The 16,604-nt window shown below is 44.4% G+C and overlaps 1 protein-coding gene across 1 annotated transcript; it reads left to right on the plus strand.

The window, feature by feature from the left end:
- The first annotated feature begins 6,430 nt into the window (after nucleotides 1-6,430).
- Nucleotides 6,431-13,933, plus strand: LOC122929194 (olfactory receptor 11L1-like). Its single transcript, XM_044282700.1, has 2 exons — nucleotides 6,431-6,529; nucleotides 12,893-13,933. The coding sequence occupies exons 1-2, from the start codon at nucleotides 6,431-6,433 to the stop codon at nucleotides 13,931-13,933; spliced, it is 1,140 nt and encodes a 379-aa protein (XP_044138635.1).
- Nucleotides 13,934-16,604: the final 2,671 nt, after the last annotated feature.

Consider the following 16,604-nt stretch of genomic DNA (forward strand, 5'->3'; position numbering starts at 1 on the left):
CCTCCCCTTAACCATATATTATTGTACTCCAGGGCACTTCCTCATTCAATCCTATTTTTATTTTCATTTTACCATTATATTGCGAGGCTACCCAAAGTTGAATGAACCTCTCCTCTGTCTGGGTGCCGCGGCCTAAATATATGCCAATGGACTGTTCCAATGTTGGGTGACGTGAAGCCTGATTCTCTGCTATGACATGCAGACTGATTCTCTGCTGACATGAAGCCAGATTCTCTGTTACGGGACCTCTCTCCTCTGCCTGGGTGCTGGGCCTAAATATCTGACAATGGACTGTTGCATTGGTGGCTGACGTGAAGCCTGTTTCTCTGCTATGATATGAAGACTGATTCTCTGCTGACATGAAGCCAGATTGTCTGTTACAGGACCTCTCTCCTCTGCCTGGGTGCTTGGCCTAAATATCTGACAATGGACTGTTGCATTGGTGGCTGACGTGAAGCCTGATTCTCTGCTATAATATGAAGCCTGATTCTCTGCTATAATATGAAGCCTGATTCTCTGCTATGATATGAAGACTGATTCTCTGCTGACATGTAGCCAGATTGTCTGTTACGGGACCTCTCTCCTCTGCCTGGGTGCTGGGCCTAAATATCTGACAATGGACTGTTGCATTGGTGGCTGACGTGAAGCCTGATTCTCTGCTATGATATGAAGACTGATTCTCTGCTGACATGAAGCCAGAGTCTCTGTTACGGGACCTCTCTCCTCTGCCTGGGTGCTGGGCCTAAATATATGCCAATGGACTGTTGCACTGGTGGCTGACGTGAAGCCTGATTGTCTGTTACGGGACCTCTCTCCTCTGCCTGGGTGCTGGGCCTAAATTTATGAAAATGGACTGTTGCAGTGGTGGGTGACGTGAAGCCTGATTCTCTGCTATGATATGAAGACTGATTCTCTGCTGACATGAAGCCAGATTGTCTGTTACGGGACCTCTCTCCTCTGCCTGGGTGCTGGGCCTAAATTTATGAAAATGGACTGTTGCAGTGGTGGGTGACGTGAAGCCTGATTCTCTGCTATGACATGAAGACTGATTCTCTGCTGACATGAAGCCAGATTGTCTGTTACGGGACCTCTCTCCTCTGCCTGGGTGCTGGGCCTAAATATCTGACAATGGACTGTTGCATTGGTGGTTGACGTGAAGCCTGATTCTCTGCTATGATATGAAGACTGATTCTCTGCTGACATGAAGCCAGATTGTCTGTTACGGGACCTCTCTCCTCTGCCTGGGTGCTGGGCCTAAATTTATGAAAATGGACTGTTGCAGTGGTGGGTGACGTGAAGCCTGATTCTCTGCTATGATATGAAGACTGATTCTCTGCTGACATGAAGCCAGATTGTCTGTTACGGGACCTCTCTCCTCTGCCTGGGTGCTGGGCCTAAATTTATGAAAATGGACTGTTACAGTGGTGGGTGACGTGAAGCCTGATTCTCTGCTATGACATGAAGACTGATTCTCTGCTGACATGAAGCCAGATTGTCTGTTACGGGACCTCTCTCCTCTGCCTGGGTGCTGGGCCTAAATTTATGAAAATGGACTGTTGCAGTGGTGGCTGACGTGAAGCCTGATTCTCTGTTATGACATGAAGACTGATTCTCTGCTGACATGAAGCCAGATTCTCTGTTACGGGACCTCTCTCCTCTGCCTGGGTGCCGGGGCCTAAATATCTGAGAATGGACTGTTCCAGTGGTGGGTGACGGGAAGCCAGATTCTCTGCTATGGGACCTCTCTCCAATTGATTTTGGTTAATTTTTATTTATTTAATTTTTATTTTAATTCATTTCCCTATCCACATTTGTTTGCAGGGGATTTACCTACATGTTGCTGCCTTTTGCAGCCCTCTAGCCCTTTCCTGGGCTGTTTTACAGCCTTTTTAGTGGCGAAAAGTTCGGGTCCCCTTTGACTTCAATGGGGTTCGGGTTCGGGACGAAGTTCGGATCGGGTTAAACATTTTCGGGAAGTTCGGCCGAACTTCTCGAACCCGAACATCCAGTTGTCCGCTCAACTCTATTAGCGACCTAAGATTAATAACCTCCATAATTCGTACCTCTCACTCCTGTCTTCAAGATTTTTCTTGAGCTGCACCTACTCTCTGGAATACTCTGCCCCGGAATACTAGGTCAATTCACAACTTCTCCACCCTCAAACGTGCCTTAAAAACACATCTTTTCAGGCAGGCTTATCAAGCTACCTGAACTGACTATTCCCCGACTAAACCTTCGCCCCCCAACTCCTCTGGCCTGAACTCGATCCTCTATTAGTCCCAAACCCGAAGCAGATCGGCCGGCACCGCTCCTGTCAGTTCAATAATGGCTCAAATCCTACTTCACAATCACAATCAACTACCTTATGTGTCACCCCAATTCCTCATAGATTGCAAGCTCCTGCGAGCAGGGCCCTGACTCCTAGTGTTTCAGTTGCATATTAGCCAGTTAGTTTTGTTTCGTACATGAACCCTATGAATTTGTACAGCGCTGCGGAATATGGTGGCGCTATATAAATACATTTTATTATTATATTAAAATATCATATATGTGTGTTTTATATGACAAACGGTAGCAGTTTATATCTTTGAGTGATAATGTGAAATACTAGGCCAAAGTCTGTGTTTGTGCATCTCGCGACAGTTAAAGTGTTGGTGTGGTGCTGGGGGTGAATAATAGTAGGTGGATAACTAGTGTTTTACAGTACATTTAGGTCCTAAAAAGTCAGGGATATGGAAGCGTTCCAAATGAAAGACCCAGAGCCAGAATGTGGATAGTAGCAGCATCAGCTATCCGGGAAGAATTAGTAATAGTACTAGTAGGCCACAGTTGTCCCTGGTTTCAGAAAGGCACAACATTATTATTGAGGAAAAAGAGAATGAGATTAAGGATTGGATGGCTCACTCCTCTCAGTTGCAGCAGGATGATGTGGAGGTGACTTCTAAGTATGACACTGTACTATGGAACGAGAGGACATAGAATTCCTCCTGCTCCTTCTCCTTGCAGCCCTAAAGAAGTCTTTCAGTGGAGTTCTCTCTGTCTTCACTGCCACTTCCTAGTGGGGCGCCTTCCTTTTTCCTAAGAAGTGGCAGATAGTCAAGAGAGTCCCTGTTGATGACTTATGTGAGAGCAGTCAGAGTATGGATTGACCTGAGGAGGAAGTTGAGGAGGAGGCAGGGGACTCCAATGCATAGTTGTGGTGGTGGTGATAAGAGTGTCACCCGGAGCCATAGTATTGGCGGTGGAGGCAGTGATAGTGGCAGAGCTTGGAATGGGGTGGTGGTGGTGGGGGAAGTCAAGGAGCCCACCATGATATTCCACAGTCTGATAAAAGTTGTATGGAAGGTTGGGGGGTGAACATCACCTGGGAGAAAAATCTCTCCAAAAGAACAGCCAGGGCCATGTCTACATTGCGATTTGGTGGTGCCATGGACATTGTGGGTGGGTTGGGCCCAAAATGTGCCAAAGCTAAGACAAGTTTGGCTGCAAGCTCTATAACAATAAACATGCACCTTCATCACCCTATCCCGTTGGCAACAAAGGTGGCAGCCAGCTACCATAACAAGAGCTTCCTCCTTCTCCCATTCTCCGTTGCAGCAGCCAGGCCGCATCCACAGGTAGTACGTTTTTTTAACATTATCATTCTCACTTTCTGCCTCTCCCGCTCAATCTATTGTCAGCCATCGATAATGGAATGCGTGGCCAGGAAACGATTCTACACGCACTGCAATCTGATGGTGAACAAGCTTAATTCTCCTGGCCAAGTTGCTGATGGAGTGATCATTGATGTACTATTTAGTAGAGTCTGCTGCTTTTAGGTAGCTGATGGTGTGCGCTCAGCTTTGCTGGAAGATACCTAGCCAGCATTATTTCTACCAAAAAAAAACTCCCTGCCTTTTCCTCGCTCTCTTCAATTCTTACTCTATTGCAAGGTTCATAACACGGTGGACACTTAGAGCAGCTATTATAGGCGGGGACATGTCTTTCGCATCTCACTAGGTCAATGTTTTTTGCGGCAGTGGCACGGCAGAACCCCGGCAATAAGGCAAGGTTTTTTTCACCCACCGACAATTTTGTCAGCCTGGCTCCTACACCAGGCACTTATCGGCCTCCTCCACTTCCACCTTCATGGACATGCTCATGTCCCCAAAAGCAACAGGCCACAACATTGCTTCCACACCCCCTCCTTTCTATCACATGTGTAAAGTCAGTCATTTCCATGCTGTGTTGGAGCTTATCGCCCTGGGAGAGAATAGCCACACAGGTGAACATTCGTTAACCACTTCAGCCCCCCTAGCTTAAACCCCCGTAATGACCAGACCACTTTTTACAATTCTGCACTACACTATTTTCACCGTTTATTGCTCAGTCATACAACTTACCACCCAAATGAATTTTACCTCCTTTTCTTCTCACTAATAGAGCTTTCATTTGGTGGTATTTCATTGCTGCTGACATTTTTTTGATATTAATCAAAATTGACTGAAATTTTTGCAAAAAAAATGTCATTTTTCACTTTATGTAGTAAAATATTTCAAATAAAACTACATTCTATATAAATTTTTCTCAAAATGTATTGTTCTACATGTATTTGATTAAAAAAATGCAATAAGTGTATATTTATTGGTTTGGGTAAAAGTTATAGTGTTTACAAACAAAAACAATTATTTACGCACTTTGACTTTCTGAGCACCTGTCATCTTTCCTGAGGTTCTACAATGCCCAGACAGTAGAAACACCCCACAAATGACCCCATTTTGGAAAGTAGACACCCTAAGGTACTCGCTGATGGGCATATTGAGTTCATGGAAATTTTTATTTTTTGTCACAAGTTAGCAGAAAATGATATATATAATTTTTTTTTCTTACAAAGTCTCATATTCCACTAACTTGTGACAAAGAATAACATTTTACATGAACTCACCATACCCCTCACGGAAGACCTTGGGGTGTCTTCTTTCCAAAATGGGATCACATGTGGGGTATTTATACTGCCCTGGCATTTTAGGGGCCCTAAAGCGTGAGAAGTAGTTTGGAATCCAAATGCGTAAAAATGCCCTGTGAAATCCTAAAAGAACTCATTGGAATTTGGGCCCCTTTGCGCACCTAGACTGCAAAAAAAGTGTCACACATGTGGTATCGCAGTACTCAGAAGAAGTAGGGCAATGTGTTTTGGGGTGTAATTTTACATATACCCATGCTGGGTGAGAGAAATATCTCTGTAAAAGAGAACTTTTCCAATTTTTTTCTGCAAAGTTGTCATTTTACAGAGATATTTCTCTCACCCAGCATTGGTATATGTAAAAATACACCCCAAAACACATTGCCCTACTTCTCCTGAGTACGGCGATACCACATGTGTGACACTTTTTTGCAGCCTAGGTGCGCAAAGGGGCCCAAATTCCAATGAGTACCTTTTAGGAGGGCATTTTTAGACATTTGGATTCAAGACTTCTTTCACGCTTTAGGGCCCCTAAAATTCCAGGGCAGTAAAAATACCCCACATGTGACCTCATTTTGGAAAGAAGACACCCCAAGGTATTCCGTGAGGGGCATGGCGAGTTCATAGAAGTTTTTTTTTTTTTTTTGGCACAAGTTAGCGGAAATTGATTATTATTTTTTTTCTCAAAAAGTCTCCCTTTCTGCTAAATTGTGACAAAAAGTTCAATCATTCAAGGACTCAATATGCCCCTCAGCGAATACCTTGGGGTGTCTACTTTCCGAAATGGGGTCATTTGTGGGATATGTTTACTGTTCTGGCATTTTGGGCAGGGCAAAATTGTGAGCAACCCTGTAAAGCTTAAAGGTACTCGTTGGACCTTCGGCCCCTTTACGCACCTAGGCTGCAAAAAAGTGTCACACATGTGGTATCGCCGTACTCAGGAGAAGTTGGGCAATGTGTTTTGGGGTGTATTTTTACATATACCCATGCTGGGTGAGAGAAATATCTCTGTAAATTGACAACTTAAAAAAAAATGTATACAAAGTTGTCAATTTACAGAGATATTTCTCTCACACAGTATGGGTATATGTAAAAATACACCCCAGGACGCATCCCTGCGTTAGGCGGTCGGGAGCTGGTTAGTTTATCAAGTAGCAAACATCCTGCTGGCTGTTCCCCTGCTGACTCCAACTGGGCAAGGTGGTCAGTAACTATGTGCACAACATTGAGGCCACCATGAACCTAGGGGAAATAGCACATACTATACTCCCTACATCATGAAATTAGTCATGCAATTGTTTAAAAAAAAAAAAACACAGTCTTGGGCAAAGTGCTGGCAATGTCCAATGTCTAGGAGGCTATCCTTGCATTTCAGCTTTGTGGCGAGGGTCACACTCCTGGCCTTGCAGTGACAGAATGGTCTGCCTTTATACTGCTTAATCCACAATCTTCCAACTTGCTGGAATTCAACATTGTACATGCTTGAGCATGTGCTGTTTCGAGGTCAGGCAGTGGCAGCTCATCCGAGACTTTCAGGTGCTGAAGCCCTTCGAAGAGGCCACAAAATCTGTCAGCAGGAACAAGTTGGTAAGGCTGATTAGTCAGCCTGCATTTGTGGGAGGGGCGGAGGCTCTTCATATACGAGCCACACCCTCACCCACAGGTGTGTGTTTTCAGGTGCACAGCTGCCGCTGGGTGTCATTAGCAGACTAGCTTCTCTGGTGGTAGGAGTCTTTCTTTGCAGCATGGAGCTTGTTATTTTGCTCTCTGCTACCGTAGCATGCACGCGTCATACTACGTAAGTAGGTTGGGCCGGGGCCGTCTCTCCAGGCCGGTCGGATCCGACTTTGCTAGCGAACGGGAGGCTTCGCCTCAGAATCTGCTACCTCAGGTTTGCTCGTTTGGGCCTAAATACTTCCATTTGCTTTTCATTTTTGTTTGTTGGTAATAAGAGTTGGTTCCTATAAATCTTACAAGTTTCACTTTGCTTCGTTCGTCTCGTATGAAAAGTTTCTTTACAGCAATCCGGCTGAAGTAAGAGTTACCCGGGCTACACCTGACGTCATGTTTGGAGATCGGACGCAGCGTTTATTGTTTAGGCCTTTTGCTGTAGCTGTTCCTTGCCATGTGTCTCCCCCCCCCCCTCCCCCCGCTACCACCATCTTTAAACTTCATGTATTTCACTTTCGTAAGCCGTGTACCGGGGTGGGCTCCCCAGGATACAGCAAAGTCACAGACATGGAAGCAACACTGACACCAGCTTTATATGCAAGAATATAAACTTTACTTTGGAAACAGTATTAACACAAGTACAAACAGTATAAGTAATACCCCAGGCCCACAGTCACCGTCCCTGTCCGAGGGACAGGCCTAGCCTGCTGGCGTACACAGCAGAGCCTACAAGTCATACTGTGCCGCTATAGAAGACACACCTAACGGGTGGCAGACGCAGCAGAGCCTGCAAATCAATTACTGCGCTGCAGTCCAGTACAGTAAGGCCTAACAAAGCTATAACCCTATCTAACTAGCTAATACAAGGCCTAGGCTAGTCTCTGTTACTTTAGGCGCCAAACAGTGAAGTACAATTGGTAATCAGGTGTACTGACCTGCGTCCGATCTGGGCCCTAGGATGCTGCTTACCCAGGATGGCCACCAAGCTCTCAGCAACCGTGCGGCCTTGCTTGATGCTAAGGTTTTCTGTCCATACACTGGAACTGGTCTTCCTCGGACAACCTCTCTTTCAAAGCGCTGGATCCTGACAGGGGACAGCAGATACTCTCCTTCCTTTGAGTATCCATTCACTGCCGGACATCTGCAAGCCAGGATGGAATCGGATCCAGTCCCTCACAGCACAATCCTTTCACCATGTCAGATCATCACTTCCTGGTCTCACCCAGAAGCATGCTGACTGTGCTGCTAAACAGCGGCCTCTAGTGCCCGGAACGCCAAATGACAGCTCCAATACAATTTAAACATAAATATACAGGCAGAGCTTAGCCACAATCTCACACTTTCATGCTCCGCTGTTATCCTGAGCGGCATTTACACTTTCGGCTTTTATTTCATGTCTTATGCTGCATCCGCACGTCCTTACTGTCCTGCACTTTTCTACTCTTGGTTCGTATTCACTCAGATTGGTCTCACATTCAAGCTGCGCTCACCTGTTGGCTGTTACATCTCATTCTGTCCCCAGCCGACAGCCGGATCCGTATTACATGCCTGTTATTACATGTTGTATACTCGGCTTACAGCCATAGCTGCCACTGTTACTCCATTTTCATGCTCTGGACGCACCACCCTGGTGTTCCCACCTTGCGCCACTCACAACCAGAGCTGCATTTATACCAATTTTCATGCTCTGCTTATACCCAAAGTTGTGTTCACACTTCTACTGCTACACCAGGTTGTATACCCCACTCACCAAAGCCGCTTTCCATGTCTGCGGTCACATCAAGTTAATATTCCGTTCACATCCAAAGCTGCGTCCGCATGTCTGCTTTTCACATCTTGTCCTATACTCCTTTCACTACTAGAGCTGCGTCCACATGTCTGCTTTCGCATCATGTCAATACTCACTTTCAGGTTGCATTTATACGTCTGCTTTATACCATGCTTTTCATGCGCTACCCATACTCAGAGCTGCGCCTATACCATGTTTTTAGGTACCACTCACATCCAAAGCTGCATTCACCCATTTGTTGTTACATCATGTGTTGTACTCTGCTCCCACTCAAAGCTGCATTCTCCTGTTCATTGCTATGTCATGGTTTTGCTCAATCTCACCGGGGCAGTCTGCACCCACCGCTCTGGTACCTCTCTCCTGACAAACATAACTGCGTTCTTTTCAGGCTTACGTTCCCTTCCTCGGTGGTCTGTCACATTCCATAGGCCTAGTTTTTGTTTAATCCTGGTTCGTATTCACTCAGACTGGTCTCCTTTTACTTCTGGTTCGTATTCACTCAGATTGGTCTCCTGCCCCAGTTCACCAAACAGCTCCTCAGCGGAGGTCAGTGGGCCGATAGGAGTACGTTTCCTGCTATGTTTTCACAAGCTGTTCGTTTGTTTGTCACGATAAGAGACTTCTCTTAGCGAACTTGAAATGCCCCAGGCATTTCATGTTTACGTTTATGGTTCGCGGTGGTTAGTGTTTTATGTACGCACGTGCTTCGGATTACTAATGTCTATATTTTTAACACCTGTTGGCAGTCATGTTCCTTAGGCCACCTTCTAGCCAATCCAATCATTCAAGTCGCTTCATATGCCATCAGGTCCGGCTTACGTTTTAATTACTTATCGTCACCGCAACGTCATCCCTCTGGCTTCGGGGGCCCTATGACCACTCCGGCCTCATGGCTCCGGGGGCCCCTTGACCGCTTTTCATGTTTTGTTTGTTAAGGGTACGACATGGTTGTAGGCTGGTTAGTGTCCCAGGTTTCTGTTGGAGGTTATGCGAGTCCATGTCTTTGTCTTTCTAGGTTATCGAGTCCCGGTTGCTTACTAAACCCGTTGGGTTAAGGCCCAATCTTTTCCCCAGCCGTCCTTAATTCTAAGGTTCGCATCCCGGCGGCTGCCCGGCCCCATGGGCCCCTGGTGGTTGCTTCAGACCCATGGCTTCAGGGGTCTGACCAATGGTTGTCTGTCCACCTGTGCAGCTATGCTTTTGAATGATTCATATCTTTACCTGCCTGCCAGCTTATGTTATTAATTTTAGTTAATGTCCGTTATTATCTCCATTTTCTGTCACGTTTCCCTTCGTCTTTTCAGGTCATGCAGTTGAACTATTGGAGTCACCTTCCACGTCGGTCAGGTCTCGTTCCTAACGATATTTCGCTTTGCAAGTTATTCAGGCCACGTAGTTTATCTTGGGTATCGCCTGCCACATCGGTCAGGCTCACCTTTACGTGCACCTTATTCATGTCACTTTTCATAGTTATAATTCTTAAAAAAAATAATATATAAAAAAAATATGCTTCGGGGGCCCGACGGGGGCCCGACGACTGCTTCGGCCCCATGGCTTCGGGGGCCCGACGACTGTTTTCAAACCTGCTGGGCTGGTTGGTTGTCCATCTGTGCATCTAGGCTGATTTGGCCCCTATGTATCGCACACATACCTGCTTCCCTAATTTCCTAATAATTCATGTTGATCGCTCAATGTTGATCCATGGCTTCGGGGGCCCGACGACCTGCTTCGGCCCCATGGCTTCGGGGGCCCGACGACCTGCTTCGGCCCCATGGCTTCGGGGGCCCGACGACCTGCTTCGGCCCCATGGCTTCGGGGGCCCGACGACCTGCTTCGGCCCCATGGCTTCGGGGGCCCGACGACCTGCTTCGGCCCCAGAATGCATTGGGGTTAAACTGATGCATTTGGGGCTGCTTGTGAGAGACTTGAAACGGATCTCACAAGCGGATCCCCAAACGCAAGTGTGAACGTAGCCTAAACAATAAGTCCCATGTACATAAACATCATTCTCCCCCACCATCCACTTTCCACATACAGTCCCATGTAAATAACATCCCTCCCTCCCCAGCCACCTCAAGCACACAGTTCCATGTCAATAACATCCCTCCCTTCAGCCCTAACATACATCCCAGTTAAATAACTACAACTCCCAGCATCTGCCTCTCCCTTCACTTACCTCTCCTCATGTACAGACATCAGCATTAGGCTCCTTCTCCTCTTCACTCCGGTCCAATCCTGCACTGGTCACATGATGGTGACATCATCCAGGTCATCCTATCACAGCCTGTTTTGCTGATCACATGACCTGTGATGTCACCACAGGTCCTTCACCTCTGCCCAGTGTAAGATTCAATTGTATTGCCGTTCTGTGTACGGCAATACAGTTGTATCTGGCAGGCAGGACATTCGGGGCCTGGGACAAAACAACCGGGGCCCAGGCCCTGAATGTTTTAACCTAGCAACGCCCCTGGCCGGCGCCATATTCTTTTACATTGTGAAGAACTTTGACCCATGACACATCCATCAGGTGGTACAGGACAGCATTCATTAAGTGTTTTGCCAGTGTAGGGAGAGGTTGCTGTGTGGAGCAGGGACAGGCTGTTAGGGACACCAAACGCTAGCTAATAGGGCCACAAAAGTCCTTTTAAGGACTGGTATAGGTGTGCTATCAATAGGTGTAACTTACTGATGGGTGTAATACACTTATATTATACTTTCTAATATAGAAAGAATATTATAGTGCAATTGGATTGTGCAGCAGTTGTGTGCGGTTCTGCTGAGATACTGCAGCTACACAGAGGGACAAACGCTATTGGAACAAATAATTTCTACTGGTGTGATAGACCAGTTGCCCCGACTATCGTTTTTGATTAATGAAAACATTCTTGGCAAATGCTTTCACTTTTGTTCGTCTTGTGCCGGTCCAAGAATTTCATCTCTAGTGGCGCAATACAGATGCCCCCGACAGTCCCTCTTAATCATGGCTTCAGTACCGAAAACCTACAAAATTGAACCGGAGTCCTATTCCATTATTCCTAGCTGAAGTACAGATGGAGCAGGGTTAACACTCAAACTCTTAACTCAAATTGCCTACATCATCGTGTTATCTTGAAACAAAAGCCATTGAAAAGCAATTGAATGTGTTTGCTTAGTTTAGATAACACATCTCAGAAATCTCAGAAAGCATGAGTGTTAGCTCTACTACATCAGTATTCAGGCAACCGGCCTGATTTGAACACTGTTCATGTTTTCAATGGTCAGCTCAGCAGCAGACCCTCAACCATAATTTTTTTGAGGGTCAGCTCACCAGCAGGCCCTCGCCTATAATCATTTACATGGTCAGCTCACCTGCAGGCCCTCACCTACAATCTTTTTGAGGGTCAGCTCACCAGCAGGCCCTCGCCTATAATCATTTACATGGTCAGCTCACCTGCAGGCCCTCACCTACAATCTTTTTGAGGGTCAGCTCACCTGCAGGCCTTCACCTAATGATAACTAATAGGTAATTTGCGCGCCTGCTGCCCTGCTTGGAAGTGGTAGCCGTAGTTGTTTTTCAAGGCTGTGTATGATGCCCTCCTTTATGTGTAATAAAGAGTGTATTGTAGTGCCGGTTCCTTGTAATTTTTGGCAGCCCTTTCACTTAATGCATAGGCTTTATGAGTGTTGGAGTTCCACTACCTGAACAATTGTACCACAATGTGAATGAGGCCCTCCATTATGTGATATATAGGTTGTATCAGAGTGCCTCTTCCTTGTAATTTTTGGCAGCACTTGCACTTTATACACAACTAAATATACAGGAAAGAATGTTTCCTATGAATTTTTCCTCTAAAATCGATTAGAGGATTATTGTCAGTCTGTAAAAGTGGTGTACTACTCGGACAACATGATTCCCAGCAGCGACCTGGGAGTCCAAGATGCATCCAGACATCCTCCCCATGCTGTTCCCGAACCATTTCGGTGGTGTTTCCGTCAATTTCTGATCTTTTCCTATGAACCAGGCACCCACCCCTCTTCAGAGCAGGGGCTGCCTGGTTTAATGTTCGGGTTCTCCCATTGACTTGATGTGTTCGGCCCAAGCCCCCAAGCACCTGAGCACTATGGTGCTCCATCAACACTAGTCTGCTTCTCCCTAGTTGTCTGAGCTGGCAGTTTGGGCGGTTTGGGAGGGAAGCTTCTGGATTCCATTCCTGATTATTATTATGTAATCAGGAATAAATATGATGGATTATCAATATTAATAAGATTATTAAGATTTTTCCTGTATATAATATGTGCATATTTTCAATCAAATCTTTTTTTCGGTAAAGCTCCGTGCTACATGATGTCTATCAATTAAAATCTAAATGTTTTATAGAATCAACATCCCACTAATGTCTATTTACTTACAGGACACCTAAAATGAAGAAATTATGAAGTCTGACAATAAGTGTGAAGGAAGGGAAACCTTTGGGTCTCTAAAATATTCAACTCCAATTTCTTTCTTATAGTCTGAACAAATTTGGAAAGTCTTCTCCATGAATATGGAATATCACAATTTTACTAAAGTGACTGAGATTTTGCTCTTGGGATTTCAGAATTTACAAAGTTTTACTCTTTGCTTCTTTTTCCTTCTTCTGGCAATCTTCTGTGTGACGATATGTGGAAACCTCCTCATCATTCTGGTGGTGTCCTACAGCAGATCTCTCCACTCTCCCATGTACTTTTTCCTCACGCAACTCTCCCTCACAGATATTCTTCTCTCCACCACCATTGTACCCAACACGCTCTACATTCTCTTGAATAAAGTAAGTTCTGTGCTTTTTATTGAATGCTTGACTCAATTTTATGTTTTTTCAGCCTCCGAGGCATTAGAATGTCTTCTCCTGACCGTGATGTCCTATGACCGGTATCAGGCCATCTGTAACCCTCTACATTACCCCATGGTCATGGACCTCACATTTTGTGTAAGAGCCATTTTATTCTGTTGGTTGGTAATTTTAGCTACAGTGTTGATGATTTATTTGACAGTGAATTGTTTGGATTTTTGTGGACCAAATATCATTGACCATTTCTTCTGTGACTTGGAACCTTTACTGGAGCTTTCCTGCTCAGATACTTTTATAATGAAATTGGAGACTTTGTTTCTGGTTATTTTCCTTGCGATTTGTCCTGTTATAGTTATAATAGTTTCCTATGTGTACATTATCTTCACCATACTGAAGATCCCCTCTGTGACCGGGAGGCAGAAGACCTTCTCCACCTGTAGTGCCCATCTCAGTGTGGTGGCTCTATATTATGGATCCCTTATTACCATTTATGTGTTTCCACGCAAGCAAAATGCAAAGACATTTCTGTCCCTGTTCTACACTGTAGTAACTCCGTTCCTTAACCCTATGATTTACAGTCTGAGTAATACCGATATTAAGCAGGCTTTTAAAAAAATGTTGACTAACTTTTTTGCAATATTTCATGACAATCGGACTATTGGCCTTTCTGCCTTACTTTTTAAAGAGAGACACCTCCCTCGCCTTTTTAAATCCAATAATTAGATGCCAAGAACATGGTATAAGTGTGTTCCTGAAGCCTACAGTATGTGGGGTTACATAGTTCCTGTGGTTCTGTATTATAATAGACTTCTTTGGGTGCCATATTAAAACCCTGTACAATTTGGATGTTGTATGGAGGCAATTTAGCAAATCTTATAAAAGGTATTATTTTTTAACATACTCTCCTTACTGATCCCTGACAATCAGCCTACCACTGGCCAAGCAGTGACCCAACTCAGTCAGTGACTGGCTGGGAGTGGTCATTTCCTGCATGTCGAAGACACCAAGAAGTAGACACTAATTTAGGACTAGGAAGCATGAGAATGGGAGCTGCTGGGGAAGAGTGAGGTAACTATGATTTATTTATTTATTACTTTGATACTTTCCTAATACATATATATATATATATTTTTTATTTATTTATTTTTTTGAGTGGCAATAACATTGATGAACAGGAGGCATCTCACAATCATCCTACACAACTTGATTCGGTTAAAGTTCCATGTGGCTAAAAAAACTTTGTCTTTTATCTAGCTCTTATGCCACTTCCACATGGTACAGATTGGAGCTAGATGCTTGAAAATGTGATCATTTACAGAACGTAGCGACATCTACTGCCTTTTCTTACAGGGTGTTCTTGCTGCAATTTCAATGTTGAGAGATATATAAACTAATGAAAGCTACAGCTCTCCCCACCAGTCATGGTTATATCTCACAAGTCCATTGGCTTGTCTTGCAGTATCGGTGATCCATTGACTCACTGCAGGACTAGTGTTGATCGTGAATATTCGAATCTCAAATTTTTATTGCGACTATTGCGCAATTTTTATTGCGAATATCTAGAATACAGTGCTATATCTTCGTAATCGCGAATATTCTAGATTTTTTTTTCATCAGTACCCTCACTGCTTCTTGCTTGTGGGCCAATGAGATGGCTGCAATATCTTTGACTTTAGGAGTAGTGTTGATCGCAAATTTTTGTATCAAAAATTTTTATTGCAAATTTTCCGATTGCTGATTTTCGCAATCAAGAAAATAATGACTGGAGATCACAAATTCAAGAATTCGCGAATATATGACGAATATTCAGCCAAATATTTGCGAAATATCACAAATTCGAATATTCACCTGCCGCTCATCACTGTGCAAGACTACAAGAGTTGAAAAAAATGTGTCACTTACATCAAACCCAAAATAACTTTCTCTATGGGATATGGTAAAAAAAAAAAAAAAAAAAACAGCAAATAAAAAAAATTAGAAGAAGGTTGAAGTTTCATAGCCAAAAAAGTCCAAACACTGGAAACCTATTATCTTCAAGTTGCTTCAAAAGACAGGGAAATGGGAGTGGAAGAAATACCTGGTTACACTTTTCTGCACTTAGGAACTTAGCAGTTGCAATACATTTTATAGATAAACACAAGACATGCAGCTTTCTCAAAGATTGGTAAAAACTTTTTGCAGTTTTTTTGAAGACACATAAGAGACAAACCAACTCCACAACTGCTTACTCATTTCAAGTGTAGACCTCATAGCATGATTGCTGTTCAAGAGAGGCCACATTATTGGCCACCATCCTCTCTGAAGAGTGGTCTATACTTGAAACACATAAGTGTTTGCTTTTGAACAGCAGGCTCCAGCTTGAAAAAGGCCGCTACTTGTTCACCAGCCATCTTAATAAAGAACAACTGATTTGCATATCAAGTGGAATGTGCTAGAGCTTTTTGTCTACTGATCAACGGGGTGGGAACCCGACTCTCAGCACACAATAAGTGGAGTGCCACTAAGTTTTGTATAAGAAGTACCATACTCCCAGTCGAGGAATCATCGTTTGCACGTGAGGTGAGCTGACTGACACTTACATGAGACTGTAACACATTTTGCTACATGCCATAAAGGTCATCATTCAAAACCAATGGCATAGAATGACGCGGTGAAGTTCTGACGTAGTCTATGCCATTCCAAAACTGTAAATGCACACGGGTTTATGAGAATGACTCACCAGCTACACAGCACTTTTACAAAGCAGGGTGGGAACCGGTAACCTAAAACCCTACAGCTTGTCTTGTCAAAAAACAGACCTCATATAGTGATACTCATGCAAACATGATGAAGCTATAGCTGCCATGGCAATGAATGTGGCCATTTCTACAGTAAAAGAGTTAAGTGACAGTTTTTGAGGCCCACAGCTTCTCGTGCTTATCTCAGTTATAGGGTATGTTCACAATTAGAGTTGAGCAGGCACCTGGATGTTCGGGTTCGACGGGTTCGGCCGAACTTCGGAAAAAAGTTTGAGTTCAGGACCCGAACTTGACCCCGAACCCCATTGAAGTCAATGGGGACCCGAACTTTTGAGCACTAAAAGTGCTGTAAAAATGTCATGGAAAGGGCTAGAGGGCTGCAAATGTCGTCAAAATGTGGTTAAGAGCATGGCAAGTGCTCTGCAAACAAATGCGCATAGGGAAATGACTTTAAATAACATAAAATATGTAAAAATAAAAAATAATAATCTTGATCTAGGAGGACGAGGTCCATATGGAGTAGGAGGTTGAGGAGGCGGTGGATGTGGCAGTGTAGGTGGAAGCGGCGGTGAAGGAGGAGGAGGCAGCTACACTACTTTTTGTTTTAAAATGTATTTTTATATTTTTAATTAGGGTACACCCCAATACATTGGGAA

The sequence above is a fragment of the Bufo gargarizans genome, chromosome 2 (assembly GCF_014858855.1).
Source record: "Bufo gargarizans isolate SCDJY-AF-19 chromosome 2, ASM1485885v1, whole genome shotgun sequence".
Classification (NCBI taxonomy): Eukaryota; Metazoa; Chordata; class Amphibia; order Anura; family Bufonidae; genus Bufo; species Bufo gargarizans.